This window comes from Cydia splendana, chromosome Z (assembly GCF_910591565.1).
Source record: "Cydia splendana chromosome Z, ilCydSple1.2, whole genome shotgun sequence".
Classification (NCBI taxonomy): Eukaryota; Metazoa; Arthropoda; class Insecta; order Lepidoptera; family Tortricidae; genus Cydia; species Cydia splendana.
In genome coordinates this window covers 19,270,076-19,291,894 of record NC_085987.1, presented here as the reverse complement: position 1 = coordinate 19,291,894, position 21,819 = coordinate 19,270,076, and the positions used below count along the sequence as shown (strand labels likewise).

At 37.3% G+C, this 21,819-nt stretch overlaps 2 protein-coding genes across 2 annotated transcripts in view; both read right to left on the bottom strand.

Annotated features, from left to right (window-relative positions):
• Nucleotides 1-21,819, bottom strand: part of LOC134804902 (small ribosomal subunit protein uS14m) — a 201,748-nt gene that overhangs the window by 177,522 nt on the left and 2,407 nt on the right. The gene's annotated exons all lie outside the window — the stretch shown is intronic.
• LOC134805267 (uncharacterized) lies at nt 844-20,991 on the bottom strand. Its single transcript, XM_063778582.1, has 17 exons — nt 20,751-20,991; nt 19,788-19,891; nt 19,326-19,462; nt 18,594-18,733; nt 15,799-15,942; nt 14,521-14,692; nt 11,539-11,760; nt 10,586-10,719; nt 8,980-9,123; nt 8,252-8,388; nt 4,662-4,892; nt 4,122-4,269; nt 3,950-4,039; nt 3,285-3,432; nt 2,263-2,396; nt 1,713-1,865; nt 844-1,034 (listed from the first exon to the last, which is right to left on the bottom strand). The coding sequence occupies exons 1-17, from the start codon at nt 20,806-20,808 to the stop codon at nt 883-885; spliced, it is 2,448 nt and encodes an 815-aa protein (XP_063634652.1). The 5' UTR covers nt 20,809-20,991; the 3' UTR covers nt 844-882.

The window sequence follows — 21,819 nt, the reverse complement described above, 5'->3', positions numbered from 1 at the left end:
CACGGTTGGTTACAAAAGGGTGACTCCGACTAGTGACGCTTAACCCGGATAAGCCGTTTATTTATATGCATTTAAATGAATAAGTACACCAAGACCTAAATTACATATCTAACTTTACAAAATATTATTAGACTTTCATATTATTGTCCAATTACTACGAACATGGCCAAAACTTTTAGTTAATATCTTGATATTTTTCAATTTTGCAAACAGTTTTATTAATTTTAATGTTTATTGTGGGCACAAAAATATTAAAAAGGTAATTGACTGTATTCTAAGAAAGACGTTGACATACTGTCATCATGTCATGTCTTTGGATTTAAGTATTATTTATTATAGTATCCTAGTGAATACCTATACTCGTATAAGTGTAGTGCATATATTACAGTTTTGGATAAAGAAAATTTGTATTAAGTATATGTAATTTAATTGTTAAGGAAACGTACCTATTCGTTTGTCTGCAAATTGTTATAAAAGTAGGTTTAGTTGTTATAACTAAATAATAAACGAATAAAGAAATAAATAGATCACACCATTTATTTTATAAATAATGTTCTTAACCTAGATAATAAATAAACAGGTACTTTTAATGTATATGTTAATTAAGTTTAATACAATGTTAAATACAAATTGAAATATATTAAGAGTCAAGTTTTGAGTAAGCTATAAAGTAACGGCTTATGTCCAACTTATGTCAGAGCTATCAGGTGCCCATTTCGGCTTAGGCTGGTGACCCAACTTTACTTAGCTTAAATAATTTAAGGATAATTAACGGTAGGTACTTTGAGCACTAATTTTGTCTAAATGGGTTAAAGCAAAGTGACAGTGCTGAGTGCCAAGACTTTTAATGAAGGTGTGGTGTGGTGGGTGTGGGTGTGGGTGTCAGGGAGCCAGCACGTCGTCGGCGCGCAGCATGCCGAAGGCGTGGTCGGCCAGCGGCTTGAGGAAGTCGCGCAGCGCCTCCTCCAGCGGCGCCTGCAGCTCCTCCGCCAGCTTCTGCCAGTTCTCGTTCAAGAACTTGTTCATGGCGTTACCTGCGACACACACTCAAAGGCTCACTACAAGATACCAACTTCAACTTTGAATAACACAATTCCTCGTAGGGTACCTACCTAGGTATACTTAACTAACTTCAATTTTGAATAACACGATTCCTCGTAGTTACCTAGGTATAATTAACTACCTAATGTTACATAGGCAAAATCCTTAAGGTGGAGTGGGTTACTTAATGAGAACATCAAGTGACGTTCTCAAAAAATAACCTACATTGTAAGTGACATCCTCAAGCGTGACCTAACTCGAAAGTGACCTACTCCGCATGTTCATTTACACCCGAAACTGCAAAATCTTATACCTTTAAACGTGCAATTCTTGTACATATAGGTTTATATTTATATATTTCGAGGATCTCGAAAACGGCTCTAACGAAATCGGTACTATATAATCCAAATTCAACGTTAACATTTATATGAAAATGCAAGAAAGCAATAAACTGGTGTAACTATAAACTGCATATTTTAAGAGACTAATTCATTTATGATCGATGATATAACCGGTATAATCAGATCATGCACGTACCATACCGGGTAAGTAGTACATAATAGATACTAAGGTTAGGGTATCAGCCATCAGCTCTTTGTCATACCTACAAAATAGCCCCCCTGACCTTTAGGAAAAAACTAATAATATATTGTAGAAACGTAGGTAGGTACCTAACTCCCCATCTCCACCAAAGAGGTTGTCGAGCTGCAGCTCCGCATGGCCGATGTGGAACTTGACGGCCAAGCTCTCGCAGGTGAGCGCGTCCGGCGCACGCCGCCGCGGCGCGCGTCCCAGCGCGATCGACACCACCGCATCGATATCCGCTGCAAGCCAACACGATACTTATAGGTACTTACTCGAACATTTCTTGGATTCTGAGGAATGGTAGTCGAGCCCCGCTAGCCTACAACAATCCTAGCTTGTCTACAGCGTGGCGTACTCTCCCGATATTCTTATTCAAAAAATAAAGTAGGTCCATGTAATATTATTGAAATGAAATTCGATTAAACATTTGTTACGTAGATAATGTTTTGAATTCTCACCGACTCCAACTAACAATTATCATCGCAATAGAATATTTATTTTAATCATGTAGCTGACATGTTTGATTACATTTGTTGCCTGTAAAGTATGAACCACGCGGGTTTTTATTACGAGACTTGTCGAATTTGGACATAAAGTATCTTTTTTTTCAACAAAACGGTATCGAACAGTGCTTACCGTACTTCCCGGAGAATTGTCCCTCTCCTTCGATAGGCAGCATCAGCAGCTGCCCCGACAGCTTGTAGTTGCCCGTCACCCTCAGCTCGGGGATGTACAACTCTGACACTATTTTATGTTGTTTAGAGTCTACTCTAAAATGAAAACATAACAGGTCCTTTAGCAAACAAGTGTGAGTTTCTTATGGGGATAATAATATAGCTTAAGTAACATACTATACTCGAATAGCGAGCAAGTCAGCGAGTGTGAGTATATTATGTTCCTACTTATCTATAATTGTGTTATGGTTACCAGTCCTACAGAAGTGTAGATAGGTACTTAAAATTGATCTAAGGTGCGTCCAGATTGCCCGAATGCGCTGCTCACTCGGTGCGCACGCGCTGCACGCGCATTTGCGCTGTGTTCGGGTAATCTGGTACGGGTAATGGACACCTATGCATACTTAACTGGAGAGTACAATATAAGTGAAGCCAAAACATTACCAAGTTTTAGCGTTGCGGAGGCCCCTATTTCCTGTTTCAAAATCCAACCTTTAAACATCCCATTAATTTCCTGTAATTCCAAATGTATATTAAATTGAATTTATGATGAGAGTCTGAACTAAATATTTTAAGACAGTTACATCAACATAAGTTTAAAATAACATTTACCGAAAAAAAGACCGAAAGGGCGTTTATGTAAATGGTGAAAACAAAATAATGTTATGAAAATTCCGCTATCCTACTCCCGCAATAAAATTATACATATTTTTATACCTACCTACTTACTACATAGTATCTTTATAGACGCCGTGTGTTGTTAATCAATCAATAGGTACTATTTAAATTAGCGCTTTGTCATTAAGCTAATAATAATTGCTAGACTGTACGAATTCTTGCGCCATACCAGACACACGGCAGTTTTTTCTTTCGGATATATAATGTAATGAGTTGTAGGTAATGCATATATGCAGGCAAATTCGAAACGAGATGACTTAAAGTTATGTAAGGCAAGAGTCGAAGTTAGAAGTGATATGTACATACTGGACGTCCTTGACGCGCATAGTGGACGGGCCGCGCACGGTGACATTAGTGTAGGAGGAGGTGACGGCGAGCGGGCCCGCCGCCTGTTGCACCGACAGCGCGCCCACCACCAGCGGCTCGCACGCCGGCACGCCGTACTCCGGTACTCCTGCGCCAACACGCCGACTCATTAGAACATGTAACAAAAATAGCGAGGATCCGTTTAGGGGTACATTCGGTATCATGTTCTCATTAGGAAAAAGTAGAATAAAAAAAATTGTGACGCATTTCTTTTTGTTTGGGTCAGGTCAGCCGAAACGTCGTACTTTAAGGTAAAAACAATGAAATTATATCGCGGTAGACCCGTTTGTGTAATTAAATATGTGTACAAAATGCGAGAGTTTAAAGTGTTATAGGTTAGCCATGTTGGCCAACCTTCCATTCAAAGGCCATTACTTTACTTCTACTTTTTACTAATCAGGACACGATACCGAATATGCCCTTAAATGAATCCCCGCTATTTTTGTTACACCTTGTTGGCACAACACAGAGTAAAACATATCAGGCGAGGGTCTTTGTGAACGAGATGCCGTTTTCATAATTATAATTATATTTGTTTGCTATGAAATTACATGATTAAAACATAGTAGGTGATTTAAATCGAAGTAGGTAGGTACTATTATTACCTGTAGCTAATTTCGGTATGTAGGCGTTGAGAGCATCACGCAGACAGCGCCCGAGTGCCTTTTCTTCGCGAGGACACACGATCCCGCCGACTGAAACACACACAAGCATTGCTTGTCATGTCGACGGTAAAACTTCACTTATTACAACTTCATTAATTAAATTGTACATTACAGTTCACGAAGCCTTTGTCTATTGCTGCAAATACTGAACTAACTCCACTAAAGAGACATATTATTTTCCACATTTTAATAAAAATAGTTTGTTTAATCAGGACTTCTTCGCTCAAGCTAATAAATAATAAAGGAAACGTGATGATAAATCATGATATTTATCTGAATATAAGTTGCAATTTAGTAATAGTTATGGAAACACTATCATTAGATCTTATGAAATGATAAACTCATCACGTTTTATTATCTACAATAAAAGAGATTAACTTCTTGAAATTATAATTGATATTACGACTTGTCCGAAACATATTATTCAAAAATCAAGTGTGTCATATTAATAATTAATAATAAATAAAACGTGGTTCATTGACTGAATATGGTAACGAGCTTTACCTACCTACCTGATGAATTTATTTTTAATTACCGACCATGACGCTGAATGATGGACCCCCATTGGAGTAGATAGTAGCTGGTCGAGTGAATATGTAAGGTCAAAGAGGTCATCGTAGTAGGATGTTCAAGGAAGGAAGGACAAACTTACATCGGTAAGTTTGTCCCCCGGTGTGGCTGTGGCGTCAGAGGGCCCGTGTCCATGCAACACTCGCTCTATTTGTTTGCCCCGTGTTGCAGAAGTGTGCCGCGACCGCGCCGGCACCGGCACGGTTACGTCACCCCCCGTTACGTTGCGTCGTATTGGCTGCGCTAAAAACATCTCATTTTGATTCACTCTTGCATGATGCGTCGGGCTACTGAACCCTGCTAGAGTTTGATCCTGCCAGTTGAACGACAATGGCAACGCTTTTCTGTATTTTTTAATATAACCTTGTCCCATTAACAATTTGAATACCTCATTGGATTCGGAATGATGTCTAGGAAAATGTATTCGAATGCAAAAGTTATAAAAAGAATATGGTATTTAGTTTATGGCCAATATCTCATAAACTATTAACATTTAAGAAATTAAAACAAAACAACAAAGAGGAGGAAATTCGAAATAAAATATTTATGTACTTAACTAAATTAATTAAAACTTAATTTAGTTAAGTAATTATTTTATATAACGCTGAAAATACCTTCCCGCGCGTCATTTTCGCGCATTTCAATAATGACGCGGAGTCAAAAGCGAGTACGTAACATTCAATATTTTTTAATTTCGTTTAGTAGTACCATTGTATATATATTGTATGTAAATAAATGATTTTACAATATTTTTTAAGGTGTTAAATATTAATTTAAAGATTTGATAAATATTTAGTGTATTTAAAACACTTCAAATAATTTATAATAATAATTTAATAATATTATAATAATTATAAAAAAATATATTTGAGATTCTCACAATAAGCTCTTTCATTTGATATGTAACACGATACAGTTAGAAAAACTTTATTTTTTAATTTTCTCATTTAAGTGGCCTCCATATTTAAAATTCATTTGTTTACGTTACACGTCCGTCTTAGGGTCACAAATTTACATATGTGTACCAAATTTCAACTTAATTGGTCCAGTAGTTTCGGAGAAAATAGGCTGTGACAGACGGACAGACAGACGCACGAGTGATCCTATAAGGGTTCCGTTTTTTCCTTTTGAGGTACGGAACCCTAAAAATACGTATTTTGTTTATATATTTTTTTGCTTTATTTATAATATTACCTACTTACTATGGTTTTTCATTTTCTTGCATGTTAACTTTATAAAAAATATTATAAACAACGTATTATTTTTAACCTGTATGATGTGATCATGGGGTATCCAATGAGGTAGGTATCACACGTATTTTTAGGAGCAGTATCTCTATTTTTCACCATTTTGAACTTGTCGACTAGACTATCTTAGATCTAACGCCTTCCCAATAGAGGCGTGTTCAGATATTTGTCAACACCATGGCCGTTCCTATATATCTGATGGCAACTGTACACACAGCGCTGTCATGTATGTCGATGTAGTTTAGATCATACAAAGTATGAAGTCGTTGTCGTGGTGTCGTGTACCACTGTCATAAGGGCCTGCCCAGCGAAATCTGCACACTATTTCAATAAAAATTTGTTGAAGTGCCATCATTGGAAAATATGTCAGTAATTTTGGCACTCAAATATTTTGCCACGTCAAACTCAGGGCATATTTAGCTTCAAATTATAGTAATGGCCTTTTTGTCTTATCTTTTTTAATTTCTTAACATTATAAATAATACACTGTTGTCGTATAATTATTGCAGTACATTTTATTCAAATCATAAATTCATAGATCAACATTACAAAAAAATGTATATGAATAAATAATTAAATAGATACCTACATACAAGGAATAAATTATGTTAAACACTTAAAGTGGAGCCTTAAAATATTGTTTTAAATTGCGTATGTTTAATCGAAAGTTCAATAATACATACCTCCTCACTATAATTCGATATGTACTAAGTATACCTATACGAAATTTAAAGGTTTCATTGTTAATATAACACATACATTTGCTATTTTTCCTTCTCTAGAAAGAAAACTCAAAGTCATCCAAATGTTTCAGCGACACCTCTATAATACTAAAAAATGCACTGACTTTTTAATTGTAGTGTGTATTATTTGGCCTACATGAATAAATTCGTAACTTTGACTTTATCTAGCCTTATAATTGTTTGTTTGTTATTTGTTTTGTGAAATAAAAGATTTGTTTCATTATAGGGTAAGACCTCCAGTGAATGAACACTTAAGCAAATATCCAAGTTTGAAAAATCATTTCTCAGCATTCATTAATAATTGGAATAATTAACTGCAATTTTATCAATCCTCATTTAATAAACAAGAAAGTAATTTCTGCGATTTTTTATTATTTTCATAGTTTTTGAGTTATAGCAGAATTTATCAAAAAGTACCCAAAAACCTAATGAATGAACATAAAAACTAGTGAATGAACACCGCAAAACCCAGTGAATGAACATTATTTACATATTTTTAATCTGAATTAAAAAACATTTTTAACATAGAAACCGTTTGTAGCTCTATTTTAGTAGGTATAGCTAAAGCGTTCATATCTTTTTATCCCTTCATATTGATTTAAATTCAATAAAATGATGGTTATTCACCAATAACACAGCAACCGTTACATATTAATAAGAAAAAGAGAATCAATTTTTAAAACAAGAAATAACGTGCATATTTTGATGAAAATAGGTCAGGCTCAGCAAGTAATGCTTAAAATAATAAACTTGTCATTGCATTATTCGTGGTTATATTGTTCATACATAGAATTAGTAGAAATCTAGTAAATGAACAAGCCAAATTTTGTATTGTTCATACATAGGCATGAAAAATCTAGTAAATGGACTATAGAAATTTGGTTTGTTCCAATACTGGCTGAATGAATCAGAATCGTTTTCTATGCAGAATCACAAAAAACAAGCTCAATACCATTTCGTTTACATATAAATTTTGAAAAAAATGTAAATCTAGACTACACCAGTAAATGAACACACCGTTCATTTACTGGTTTCAGAACATTTGATAAGCCAGTAATGGAACTATAAAAAATAAAGACTTAATAGCATAATACGCCGACAAAGTGTACATTTATAGAAGGTTTAACTCTTAATCAAACCAAATAACTCAACTTTGTACAGGTAAACATTAAATAAGCACTTCATATGTTGCTCCAAACGTACACTGTACTTACCTGGGATCTAATTTTTCCTTACAAAACTTCAAAACCAGAAACCTGTAAACTTCAAATGCCAGTCACATTCAAACTGGTCGAAAATAAATTTATCACGGGTTGCCATTGCATAGAAAATAGAGTTGTTAATAAGAAAAAAAATACGACAAGTGGTGGAAGTTGCTGTATTTCTTATTTTAGACAAAAAACGTGATTTTGTTCATTCACTGGGGGGTGTTCATTCACTGGAGGGTTTACCCTAGGTACACGCATATACGTAGGTACACCTACCAATACCTACATTTTTACAGCCCGCCACGGCGCACATCGCCCCGGTTCACTAGGCCTAGGTCGCTATCTTGTCCGGCGTAATAGATTGCGAACGGCCACAGAGCTTATAACAATTATTAGAAAAAAAATGGTGAAAGCTGTAGCACGGTGTCAATGAGGCGGTACCAGTGTAAATCAATAGTGCTAGTTGGGGAAGACGGAGTCGGCAGGGAGGTGCTTGAGGAACTTGTTGGCCACGTCCTCCAGCACCATGGCCAGCGCTGTCTCCAGCGCGGGCTGCACCTCGCCCGCGATGTCGCCGGCGTGCATGCGCGCTATGTGCTCCGTTATCATTTCTGAAAACAACAACGTGATATGTGCGCATCAATGTAAATTTCCTCTAAATAAGTACTGGGTATTAAACTGTTTTGAATTGTAGGTTGAGGTTGCATAATGGAGAGTTAGAGAGCGCGTCAAATTAATTTTGATTGTACTCTTGAGAAGGTATAATCGATATTTTCTTGTTTCATGGAAGTTAGCTGTATTTGCCTTCCGGGTGTAATAACGTTGCGTAACATTTTGTGTGCATTACTCTTGTAGAACCATAACTATCATCTACTTATCTCATATATATATCGTATACAAAACGGAAATGTCTTTGTCTAAGAAGGTATAAGGTATAGATTTCTATTTCCTAGTGCTTGATTCGACATGGGTGGAAAATATATTTATAATATACTGAACGTTTTTTTTTTTCATTTCTGATAGAAAAAGTCATTTATGCACTACCTACCTGATAAAAATATAAATAAATACATTTGATGTACCGAAATAATTGCTTCGCGGTTAAAAATATTTATTCAATGCAGACATTCTGTGGGGTTTGTAGATACGACGTTTACTTTAGTCTATACTACACACTGTACTGTACAGTGATTATTTGTTACCCATCTCGCCGGTGGAGGAGTGCGCGTCCATGAGGTCTGCGTGCAGCGGGCCCGCGCAGCGCAGCCGCACGGCCGCGTCGCGCACCACCAGCCGCTTGTGCGCGCGCGCGCCCACCGCCTCGATCGACGCCGTGCACTGAGCTGCTTATCAACAGGAGGAAAAGTTTATATCCGTCAATATCAGCTTATTATTACTATCAGCCTTTTATTTAATACTTAAATAAGAGGAAAGGGAACAACTGCTTTCCATACAAACGTAGATCTCATTTCAAAATATTAAATATGTAGGTACCTACTAATCATATACTCGTAGTAGAATCATGATTTTCGTGATAAAATTTAACCTTTCCCGGGATTCAAACCATCTCCATACCAACTTTCATCTTAAAAATCGAGTCAGCGGTTAAGCGAGTAAGCTAACTTAAAGAGAGAGTGAATCATCATATCATTTACAATATTAGCGGGGATGTTAAAAAAAGATTAATTTTCTGAATCTAATCTGAATCATTATCCAGATCACCAGCAACTCTTATGGTTAACTCACACTGCCTATTCTTTCGACTTTGTAAAATATATACTTTACTGATTGTTTAGATTGTTTAGAAGTAATTCACCTTTTAAAAACTTATCTGGATTGGCGCTGACCTACAATCTAGCATATCGCATAATACTTACTGAATAAGTGCCTACCTACTGGTAGAGGTATTATAGTTGAGTGTGCTCAGAGCATAAAAAGGTCAACCACGGCGTTGCATGAACAAGAGATTTCCTTTGGCAGGATTGGTCCTTAGGACCCAAGGATGGATTTAAGAAGTAGAGCTACCCAGATTTTTGATGCAGGTGGGGGGTGGGGGGGTTTTAAGCGTCGGCGACGTCTGATGTTAATAATTGTTTAAGTTTAGGTTCTATGTCAAGTTTAGTATCATTTTCAAGTAAATCAAAGATGTAGACATAGATTTCATCTAAATCGGTTCAGCCGTTATTGATTCCCCATACAATCTCACACCTTCCTTCCTCAAACTATCCTATGTTCTTCCCCGGGACTCAAAATATCTCTATACCAAATTTTATCTAAATCGATTCAGCGGTTATTGAATCCCCATACAAATTTCCACCTCCCTTTTCACACCCTTAAAGGATGATTTTTGAGATTTAAAGTAGGTTATGTTATTCCCTGGAACTCAAACTATCTCTGTACCAAATTTTAACTAAATTGGTTTGGCGGTTTAAGCGTGAAGAGGAATTAAAAAAAAAGTATTTTTTTCATATTTTATGTGTTTTTACTTCTGAATGGTGTCATTATGATATCAGAAATGAATTCGGCATCCCCGATTTATACGAAAACGATACCAAACTTGGCCTAGTAGCTTACCTGATATATATATCAAGGATCAAGTTAAGAGTCCCCCCCCCCTAAAAATTTACATCAAAAATCTCGGTGGCTCCACTTCTTAAATCCATCCTTGGGTCCTAAGGACCAATCCTGCCAAAGGAAATCTCTTGTTCACGCAACGCCGTATTTTAGGCCCAGCACCATCCGCTAGTGATTATTTTACAGATATTACAAATGTAAGTAGATGTAATTCGCATGATTCGGAATACTCACTGAAATTGACAGACATCTTCCCAGTAGATTCAACTGGAAGCATTTGGAATTCCCCGAGTATCACATACTCGCTGAACATGGCCAGAAGCGGCAAGCTGATGTTCGTGGTGATCTTCAGCTCTTCTGGATAAACACTATAAAAGAGAAGCAATACTTATTACTGCACTGCCGTGCCGGTGCGGACTGCGGGCTCCGGCATGTCAACATCGACCTCTTACTTAATATTTTGGCGATATTGTAAATGATGACGACATGCCGGATTTTGCGTTTGCTTAATCGCCACTACTAACTAGCTACATACCTACTAGGTACTTAATAACTATATATGAAATAATAAATATGATGCCAAATTACAGCAAAGAATAATATATCAAATTTCGCAAAGGCAGTTCGGATTCGCAATTCAAAACAATATCATATGACGATATACATATTATTGCCTATATTTCTCGTATATGATATTTTTTGCTTTGCTATTAGCTTATATTTTTTCCTTATAGGTTCCTACTTGAGATATTAGTTAGGTACCTATTCTAACTTTTAACAAGGTATACATATATCCTAGGAGTAGACAGCCTGTTTGTCACCTGTAGACACTGATAGGAATTACGAGTAGATTGAGGGTGGTAATTAACCTATTTTCAGGCATAGTATGATTTATTGACCACATACGCGCCAATAGAATTTCAACTTTAGCATTCCGATTAAACCTTAATTAAATTAGATTGCACTTTCGGGAAATGTCTTCAAATGAACCATTATATGCAGTTGGATTCATTGGAATATATTTGGATTTTTTGGGAAAACCTTCTAGATTGGTGCAGCCGGAAAAGGGTTAACTGAAAATATTGGCAGCGTTAGAGATACCTACTTAATCTCTTTTTGCTAGGTAATTATATTGAAAAAACACAATCACAGACATGTAAGTAGATTATCGTTTTCAGGGCACTTACTCTAATCGGTTGAAAGAGTAGTCGGTGAGTCCGTGGAGCGTGACGTCGGCGAGCCAGGCGTCGTACTTGAAGCTGCGCGCGGGCACGTTGTGCTGGCGCAGGCGGATGCTGGGCACGCGCAGTGGTTCGAGCGGCTGCACGCCCAGCGCGGGCGCGCCGCGAGCCAGCACGCTGCGCGCCGCCGTCGCCACGCGCTCTATGCACTTACTCACCGCCGGGTCGCTGTAGTGACACTCCGCTAACAAAATAAAAAACATAGTAGGTACTTTGTATTTTGGTATAATTAATCCCTGGACTCCCCCAGTCACTCGAGAAAGGTTAATACTTTGTTTGCGTCAAATACCTATTACCTAGGTAACTAAAAATCTGAATAAGTGGATTATGAGGAAAATACTTGACGTAGATTCTATATTTGAAAATGAGTACCTAAGGCTAAATTACGTAAAATTTGAAAGTTATTTACACCAAATAAATACAACGCTACGAAATTGAATATTTACGGTAAAGTTTAGTGATGGTCTGATGGTTATTATTGTATTATAATTATTAGGTACAATTTTTCTTTGAGAACAAAAGCCTTTGAATTAAATAAATACTGTATCCAATATAAGTAATGTTGTTGTTTTAACTTACATAACGGGTTGTTCTGATGTTCAGTTTCCGTGGTGTCGTTTCGGCCAGTCGGCAAGCGCCTCCCGCTGACACATACAGCACACACCGCGAGTAAAATTAACTTCCTCAATATTAACCCCATCATTCATTTAATACGTAGTGTCCTATGTGGTTTCAAACCTGATCTAAGACATTTATTGAAGGATTCGGTATTTATAAAAGAAGAAAACTAGTTTAAGTACAGTGCGATATGCCATATGTGGAAAGGATTCAACCTCGCCATTAAGGTCTAAGGCAACTTGATTGAAATCAATAAATAAGTTGCATGCATACAATCGGAACTTGACAACTGTAATATTCTTAATATAATTATATTTTTTTAATGTTCAAGTGACACCTAGGTTTTGTAAGAGCCACTTGTATTATTTCGGTAGTTTCCGAGCGTATTTTGTATGATCAAATGGTTGTAGAGTGACGGAAAATTTTACTTAAAATATTTGCGCAAAATAATGCAAGTGGCTCTTTCATGCCACTTCCTCCCTAGCTACACGAAGAATCTTAAGCTCCGACAAGCCGATTCAACTTGGCCCCGATGCTTGATCAGTTTCAAGACGATCGGAGGTAGGTACCTATCATACATTCCTTCTGACCCAGGACCATCAGCTGAACAACAAACGAGTGAATTGCAAAAAAAAATTACATAGTTAATTAAGCACCTGTACATAATTAGTCTAAAGTTAATTGAATCTATTGTGTTACCACAGTTAAGCCATTTATATGCAAGGCACAACATTGACCTCAATTCACAGTTCAAGATCACAATTAGATATAGTGGTAGGTATTTCATTTATTTGTTTAATTTAAGTACTTAGTAGAGAAGATCATTGTACCCTTAGAAAGATCACTGTTACTTTTCATAAATCTATGATGAATCAATAAATATTTATATACTTACTTACATATAATATACCTAGATATGTTACTCCTTCACATCGATTTCGATGACGGCGACCTCAGCAATCAAGCGTTTTTCCTCTTATGACCTAAAGTGGCTGGTCGGGATAGACTGACAGACTGCGTATTTTTATTGATTAAGCGGAGCGCAGGGGGCTTATTCGACATGCCACTTTTGACGTCGCATGTTGAACTTCCGTTGAATCGAATCATTACTTTTCAAAATTTGACATTAGCAATCTACAGTTAAATAGGTGACAACCAAACCAAACCATTATAAACCTTAAAGTAATAATAAAACAAAGTTGTTTTTTGTTAAATTATTGGTTGTACCAAATGAACTTCCGCACTTGATGAACTTCAAATGAACTTCAACAGTTGAATTTCAATTGACGCGAAATCCGACAGTTGTACATGTCGAATTTGGCCCCAGGTCTCCGTTTTAGATTGGTCAAAAATGATTTCGTATGTCCGGATGTTTTCCTCAACACGTAACATTTCTCAACCGATTCTCATGAAATTTTGTGAGCAGGTTGGATAATTATGTAGATTTCTTTTGTCGAATCACTTTTTCGAAATTTCATAAAATGGCGCAGTCGTGTGGGATCGCAGGACCTACAACTCACACAGCCGCTAGGGTTAGTTAATTAGAGTTGTACTAATTCACATACTTTTATAATGAAGGGTTAAGGATGACTCACGTTAGACCGGGCCGTGTCCGGGCCGGAGCTTCCGGCTCATCGTTTTCTATGGAAAGCATCACGTGATCCCCTGTCATGTCATAAAAAAGTAAGCGCCGGCAGCTCCGGCCCGGACACCGTCCGGTCTAACGTGAATCATCCTTTAGGTACATTCATCTTGAATCAAGTTATTCACAGATACATAGCTAATCTAATATACATATGTGTGTTCATACCAATTTAAATGTGAGGTTGGTATTACTCACCACTATCTATTTTTTAGGCTTTGTTTACTCTTACACGACATGAAATGTTTCTTACAATCACTTTACACAGGTGAAGAGAGTTAGTTAACACAAGGATAAAAAAAAACAGTGACATTCGTAAATTTATTATTTAATTTCTAATCTTATCCTACAATAGCAGGTACACAAGAACTCTTTGGTGTCCTTAAGAAAAGGACAAAGAAAATTTCATAATTAAAATATTCCTACAAATAACTTATGTGTTAATTTGTAAATGTTAGTAGGTAATGGTTAAATTAATCTTAAAATGGCATCCCACTCCTCCAATAGTTGTTCACGCTCATATTTCGTCGACCAGTGGAGGGAAGGTCTTACAATCTGGATTCAAGTACATACATGCTAGCATCTTCTGTGCAATTTAGATCTGGATTGCAAACCGCGGTGTCGGCGCGTTCATTTTAAGATTGGTTTAATTTTAGGAGGAACTGAACTAAGAGGAGGGCGCATGGTCGTCCTCTAGCAGGAACTCGTGGAGAGGGATCTTGGCCAGCACCTTGTTGAGGAAGGCCTTCAGGACCGCCGCCGCCGTCTCGTCCACCAGCGGGCTGAGGATGTCCAGCACCACGCCTGGGCTGGCATTGAAGAAGTTCGCCGCCGAAGCCGCTGTCAAACAAATTTATATTTAAATCTTTGGATGCATAAGACATTTATTACCAGAAAATACTCTCTCTATTGTAAATTTCTTAAAATCATTAGGAGTTTTTTATTTTAAACACATTAACAATTTATATAAAAAATAATCTATATAATATGTAAATGTTTAATCGTTTCTTTATAAAAAAGAAGCAATTTTCTTCTTAGTGAAGACCAATCGTCGAGTAGTAATTAGTATTGCAGTAAACCAGTTGAAATGCTTCCTTAATGCTCATTTAAATAATCTTCAATTTAACGATTTCAACTGAGAAATGTAATTTTATAGAAAGGAGAGAATATAAATAGATTTTTTTTAATAATACATATGTCTTCAATATAACCGAACTAATACAAATGAAGTAAGTAACTAACATAATACGAATCATGCAACTAAATACTTAGTATGCATTACAACATTGATTCGCATTAGTCGTTTATGCGAAGTAAGTGTTACGGTTGTTTTCTCAACGGGGTTACCGAATAATTTTCCGATTACTGTACGCACGTTCTTGATCGATATACTAGAAATACGAAACTAAATACTGGTCCAAGGTCACAGATTGTATTAGAAACATACTTACCTACTGAACTACACCGTAAATATTTTACACCGCAATATAGGTAGCGTCAGACCGAGATAAGTCTACAACGATTACGATAGCACATGGGGTGCAAGTGTTATTTTAAACGTAAAACTTCTATGGAATTATGACGTATAAATAACACTTGCACTGCATGTGCTATCAAAATCGTTGCAGACTTACCTCGGTCTAACTCTAACTAGGGATATTTCTCATTCTTATTTATACACAGCGTGCCATGGATTGCATTGTTGTTTTACTATATTTTACGAAAATAAATCAAAAGCCTTAGGTTAGTTATTTCAATTTAAAATTCCAATGAATAAGTTCGGTTTCCTTAAGCTTTTTTTCCTTCGCCGATAAGCAACTGATAAATAATTATATTTCGTATGAACATGATATCTAAGATACTAGAGCCAAAAATAAAGCCCACGTTCGCAGCACACTTCACCGCTGGGCTAGCTGCTCTCAAGGGATGTTGTTAGAAGACGTTACCTGCCAAAGGCCGCTCTGTGTCGTCGAAGGCCACCTGCCCATGTCCAACCTTCACGCGCGTGACGATCTTGTCGGCCTGCAGGTAGCGGACGCCTTCCTTCTCCACCACCTTAGCCGCACCCTTAGCGATCACAGATATTCCAGCTGTAAAAAACAAGCACACTGTAGTAGGTACTTATCTTACCTTTCTCTACAATTCTTCTGGCATATTTCAGGAATAAGTCCTTTGTTGGTCTATTTTCATGAGATATGTTTTCAATTGGATCCAGAACGTATCATTTCCATTCCTAATTATAAATAAAATTTATATCTATTGTACCAACCTATCGTGTAGGTACTAGGGCTTCCAATACCGGGATCCCGGGATCCCGAAATACCGGGATCCCGTCTGTTTAAACGCATTTTTCAATACCGGTATTTTTTTATGCATTACCGGGATCCCGGTATTTTCAAAAACAAGGAAAATGTGCGGATTATACCGTTTAAAATACTATAAAATGATTAAATTCGGCTGTATCAGGAACATTACTTGCCCATTAATTTAAAGATCATTTAATTGAAACAATATCTGTGCATATGCGTTAGATAAATATTTGGTGATGAATTCTGATGTTCAGGATATGATATTAATATAATGAGGAGGCAAACTGTCATTGTTGCAGTCTGAGGGCTTACCGCGAACCAATTGTGGAAATATAGGATCTCCCTATTTTCCCAAGGACCCGATATGCATAAAACGGTGAGAAAAAGCTTTGAGTATCAAAACATAAGGCATATGCAAAGACCGTTTGTATCATTTGTATAGGCTGCATTTTAAGGAAGATAAATATTTTGGAAAGAGTAAATACACAGGTAGCTTAGTTTTAATGAAGTAGTACATAATTTAGGGCATATGGCTTGGCTACACATGCTGTACTCCATACGCATCACGACTTTGTGTACCTATCTGTTGTGTCGTAGGGCGGGCGTATATGAAACGCCTTCTTGTACACCCAGGTGATCCAGGTATACACCAAAGTTTGTTTTCGATCGAACACTTGTATAAATATAAGAGGAAAAACTGCACGTGAGCCTTCGAAAATTTGAATAAATGGTAAAATACACAAGATAACCTGAAATATATTAAGTGATTATCTTTGTATCAAATCAGCCTTTTTAGTTTTTACCACCAACTGTAGCATTTCTCCTTCGAAGCTTGGTTTGTAGTTCCCGTACAGTCATAAATGAATACATTTTTCTTGATAAATCGCAAGTATTAGTAAATAATTCGCAACCATACGCTTGTCACAAATCGTAAACAATGACGGATCACAGAGACATCTGTCCTAACCTTTCAGTGTGCCTCCTCATTAGTTCTTTTATATGGTTCCTGTTTTTATTTATTGTATTTTGGTATGTTTTTGTAATATATATAATATATGAATAAACAGATATGTTATTAGTTTTTAAAATGATATCAAAAAGTAGAAAGAAATGAGCAAGGAATTATAGTATGGCTGGTTTATTATGTTGAACTAAAAATGAGACTGGTGAAGTCAACAAGGCGGATAAAATGATTGCCAATCTGGAGGGTGAAATAATTATTATTGCAGATGGCGATTATTGTTTAATATCCTAAGCTAACATACATATCTGGTGTTACAGTGAGCCTTTTTTTATAAAACTCAAAAATTTTAAGCGATTCATAGTAAATACCGGGATCCCGGGATCCCGGTATTTATGAAGACAGTTTCGGTATTAATACCGGTATTGAAAGAAGTCCGGTATTTGGAAGCCCTAGTAGGTACATTATGTGTATTGTGTATTGTACCTAATATTTTGTATTGTTTATATTGTACCAACCCATCTTACAATATATATACTTAATTAACATATGAATAGTTAGGTAGGTAGTAAAAAAACTAATAAAATACTTGTTTGTTAACTTGCTTGTTCTCTTAATAAATATTACTGTGCTTAACGCGTGCACAATGATTTAAATTCTTACTTGTTAACCCAAGTCGTATTTTAATGAAGCATATATTTATGTTTAGAATGACACATTATTAATTCTGATTCACTATAGTGGCCCTTTGTCTAACAATTGTTTATCCTCATTACGGAACATTTCATATTCCGATCTCGATCAGTCGGTAATACCTACATACGTCGAGTAACAAATAGGAACATGTATTATCAGTATTATGAGATGCAATTGGCGTGGGTTTCCTAACATGATTCCTGCATAATTAATTTGCCATTTAGCCGTAATGTTTCTGAAACACGGTTGTCACACTTCACGAATTACTTTTGTCGTAATGTAGGTACGTAGCCTGCGGCTACGAGTATAATGCAACATATTGCGAGCATTGCAATAAGCGCATGTGGGCACAATAATATGTAAATTCAAGAAAAGAGCGCAGTTTTTGTATGAGATATTTTACAGTTCATGTATTTAGGCTTTTAACCGAGTGTGCCTCGTCCAAGTATACAAGGATCTTGATTTGGATAACCTCTAACATCTTTACTTGCGAGCTTTATCTTTACTAAGAGCGACGTTCGACGTTACTAACACTGATCTGATATTAACGTACGACGGCTGAACCGCAACCAATACAGCAGAATTCGGTCTCTCGTATACCCGAAGGGTGAGAATTATGTACTTAGTTTTTTAAACAATTTCATTGGTCTTAATGTTTATTTGTCTTTGTGTCGTGTACTGGCCAAACGGTACTTATAAAAACAAAGGTATCTGCGGAAAGTGTTTGATGTCCTTAAGGGATTAACTGTGTACTGGACATGAAAGTTTGGCTCACTGAAGTTGCCGCGCAGCTTGCCCTTGCCGTCGATCTCGAGCACGAGCAGGCGCGAGCCGCGCACGTCGTAGTCCGCCGACACGGCCAGGTGCGGCAGCGACAGCCGCACCTCCGCCGCGTACTTGTTGTTCAGGTTCAACCTGCAAATACACCATACAAACTTACAAGTAGGTAACAAACTACCTACCTACTATAGTTGATTTGCATTTGACAGACTTCTAAAGTAATATATAAAAATAGCAGCCAAAATCCCATTGATTACCTGCTGGGAATCTTTCCATTCAATAGGATTCTATTGCAATCCTCTTAAGAGAATTTTAGAACCATTCTAACCAATATCACTAACAATTTGAAACCATTACACCCAGTAATAATGAAAATAGGGTGATCCGATACTATATACATACATATATCGTTGGTTGACACTTGTCTTATAAATTCGTAGCAATAAACAAGTGTTAATAAGGATTTAATTAATTGGCAAACTGGAATTAAGTTAGCAAACTTTGAGTCTATAAGTCATTACATTATATTATTATATGTTTTATATGAATGTGTTTTCGACACTACCTTCGTGGACACCTTTTGATGGAATTTAGGGTTATCAAAGGTTTTGAAATCTACTGCCAATCTTTAGCCATAGATTGATTCAGGTAACTTTTCATTTCAATGAGCCGAATAAATAAATGTTACTTATGAGCATTATTATTCTGAGGCCAGGCCGTTACTTACTTAAGCTTCTCAACGACGAAGTTGGAGCCGCCGACGGCGCGGATGTTCTTGACGACAGCCTTTAGTCGCAGGTTGGGTTGCGTGCGGTCCAGCTTCAGCGTGGGCACCGCGAACGGCTCCAGCGCTGGGATGTGCACCTGTCATATGCACACAAGGGTTACGAGAATTTGGTCAGGCTGTTGGAGCGATTTACTCCAAAAGGAAAATTCTTGCACAACTTATTTTGCTGTTAACGCCATTTTGAATTAAAGAAAGTCTACGTTTCCCCTTTTGTGCCCGATAGCAAGAATTTAATAAATGACACCCAAAAATCAAACTCTCATATTTACCTTTATCACAAGGAATAGGATAGGCAATTTAGTTATATATGATGAAGTAAATTTCCCAGAGGTAGACATTGCTCCATTATTTAGCCATCTTAGATGACAAACATGCCGTCAGTATGCTGTCAACAGGACCTACCTCAGGAATGCCCTCGCGCAGGCGCGGCCGCATCACCTCGATGGCCTGCATGATGCACTTGTTTATTTCTGGGTCACTCTTCTTGCATTGCGGAAAGTAGTCGGCTGCGAACAAATACTAGTGTATAGTATATACCATGGACCTAGGCCATGCGGACGGTATGGTATACATAACATATGAAACACACATGTCCTTTGTCGTTGACGGCGTTCGGTGGAGAACTTCGGGGTTTTTAACAACTTACAAACAGTACAACCCTAAAGGGGCCCACTGATTAACAGTCCGCCGGACGGACAAAAGTTTTGTTCTAACTGACAGGCCTATACCGTCCGGCGGGCTGTTAATCAGTGGGCCCCTTAAGATATTATGTATGTGGCTTAAAAGCAGCACTTGTTAAATATTATAATATTACCTACCTTTAAGTAATGGTAATTCTTTAGATTTGAGTATGTACCTAAGTAGTTATTTTAAAAATGTAATGGTTCGTTATAGTAAACCGGCTTTGCAGTAAATAAGATATGAATAATTTTAAGAAATGTGCATCGCTGTAAAAGCATCAAATACATTATTATGGTAAGAATTATTTAACAGAAATATGCGTTCATGGTGATCCGGTGCCGAGCAGCGGACAGCGGACCGGCGCGGGGAGCGGTGAGCGGAAACACCTTGGGCCCGTTGCATTTCCTCAATCATATAGCCGTATTAGGCACAACCACTCCCGCCAATCTCATGTCATAAGGAAAAATAACAGTGTCACGTAATCAAAACAATAACTATCTATAAACAACAAAGCCAAACTACTTTACCTAAGCAATGAGCAATTGTTATTTTAGGTGAATCGTACACTTTGCAGAGGCGTCTGTACTAATCTATTTAATTAATATATTCGTGATATGCAAATATACCGAAGCACACAATAATACTCGTAAATAATCCTCACAATAAGCAAATTATGTAACTTACGCGTAACTCGCCCTTGTGTCATAACCAGACAGATCGTTAAAGCCAGAAACACCTTCATTTTCGCACGTGAGGCTGTGATCTATTTAGATGCAGAGTTTATTTGCGAAGTTTGCATCGATTGGGTGTCTGTTGGTAAATGTGCGGCGGCGCCGAAATTTCTGTTATTTGTAGCGAGGGAGCGGCGGCGCGGGCGCGGGCGCCGACCCTGCGTTGCGCCACAAGCGGCCCGCCGCGCCCGCCGGCGGCTCCTTGCTCCTCGGGGGATGTGCACCCACTACTATCCTTGAAACTCCTCACTTACAGAAGCAATTTTTTTTATTTGGTACCTTCTATTATTCAAGAAAAGTTCAAATAAAGTTATGTGTAGATTTTCAGCTCACGTTTAATTACACACACACTTAATCATTTGTTATTATTATCTTATTTATACTCTTCAATATCACTTAACTACGATTTTTATGCGTGGTTGCTCTTTTATGAGACAGTGAATTATCAGTACCTATCTTTCTATTTAGTAATTTTATGAAGTATCTTCCTTGTTGTCCACGATCCACCACAAGACGCAAAACATTCCACAAGTATATCAGAGGGCCTATCGCGAACACCGAACATTTTTCTCTTTTAAGTACTCCAATTAAAGCGTAAATTAGAGTGACAGAGAAAGATGGCCGCAGTTTGTGATCTTCGGTGTTGGCGGTAGGCCCTCTGTTTCCTACTATCCTACTAACTATACCAGAGGTCGGCTAATCGCGACTCGTAAACCGCATGCGGCTCTGTCAGGATACAATTGCGGGTTTTCTAATTTCGAAAAAAAAATCGTTTAGGTGTAGGTACATGGTTACAGGCCAAATCATAATTCCTGGCCTTTTAAAGCTCAAAAAACCCAAGATTTCTGTTGATGGAGTATTTCTATGTTTTTTTTTATATTTGGCCTATTTTTGATCCCCCTCCCCCTTGGTGATATTAGGTGATTTTAACGCACCCACCCTGCAACAAGATCACGTGATAATTATGATTATTTGATCTGATTAATTTTTGAGTACCTAATATTGTTGTTTTTGGCTTTCCC

What these genes read in the sequence shown, in the direction of transcription:
- LOC134805267 (XM_063778582.1), bottom strand. Translation starts at nt 20,808, where the DNA reads ATGAAGGTGTTTCTGGCTTTAACGATCTGTCTGGTTATGACACAAGGG. An exon ending in TACTCTTTCAACCGATTAGA is followed by an intron (nt 10,720 to 11,538) that starts GTAAGTGCCCTG and finishes TCTCTTTTATAG; the next exon opens with TGTTTATCCAGAAGAGCTGA. An exon ending in TGGTGGAGATGGGGAGTTAG is followed by an intron (nt 1,035 to 1,712) that starts GTACCTACCTAC and finishes TGTGTGTCGCAG; the next exon opens with GTAACGCCATGAACAAGTTC.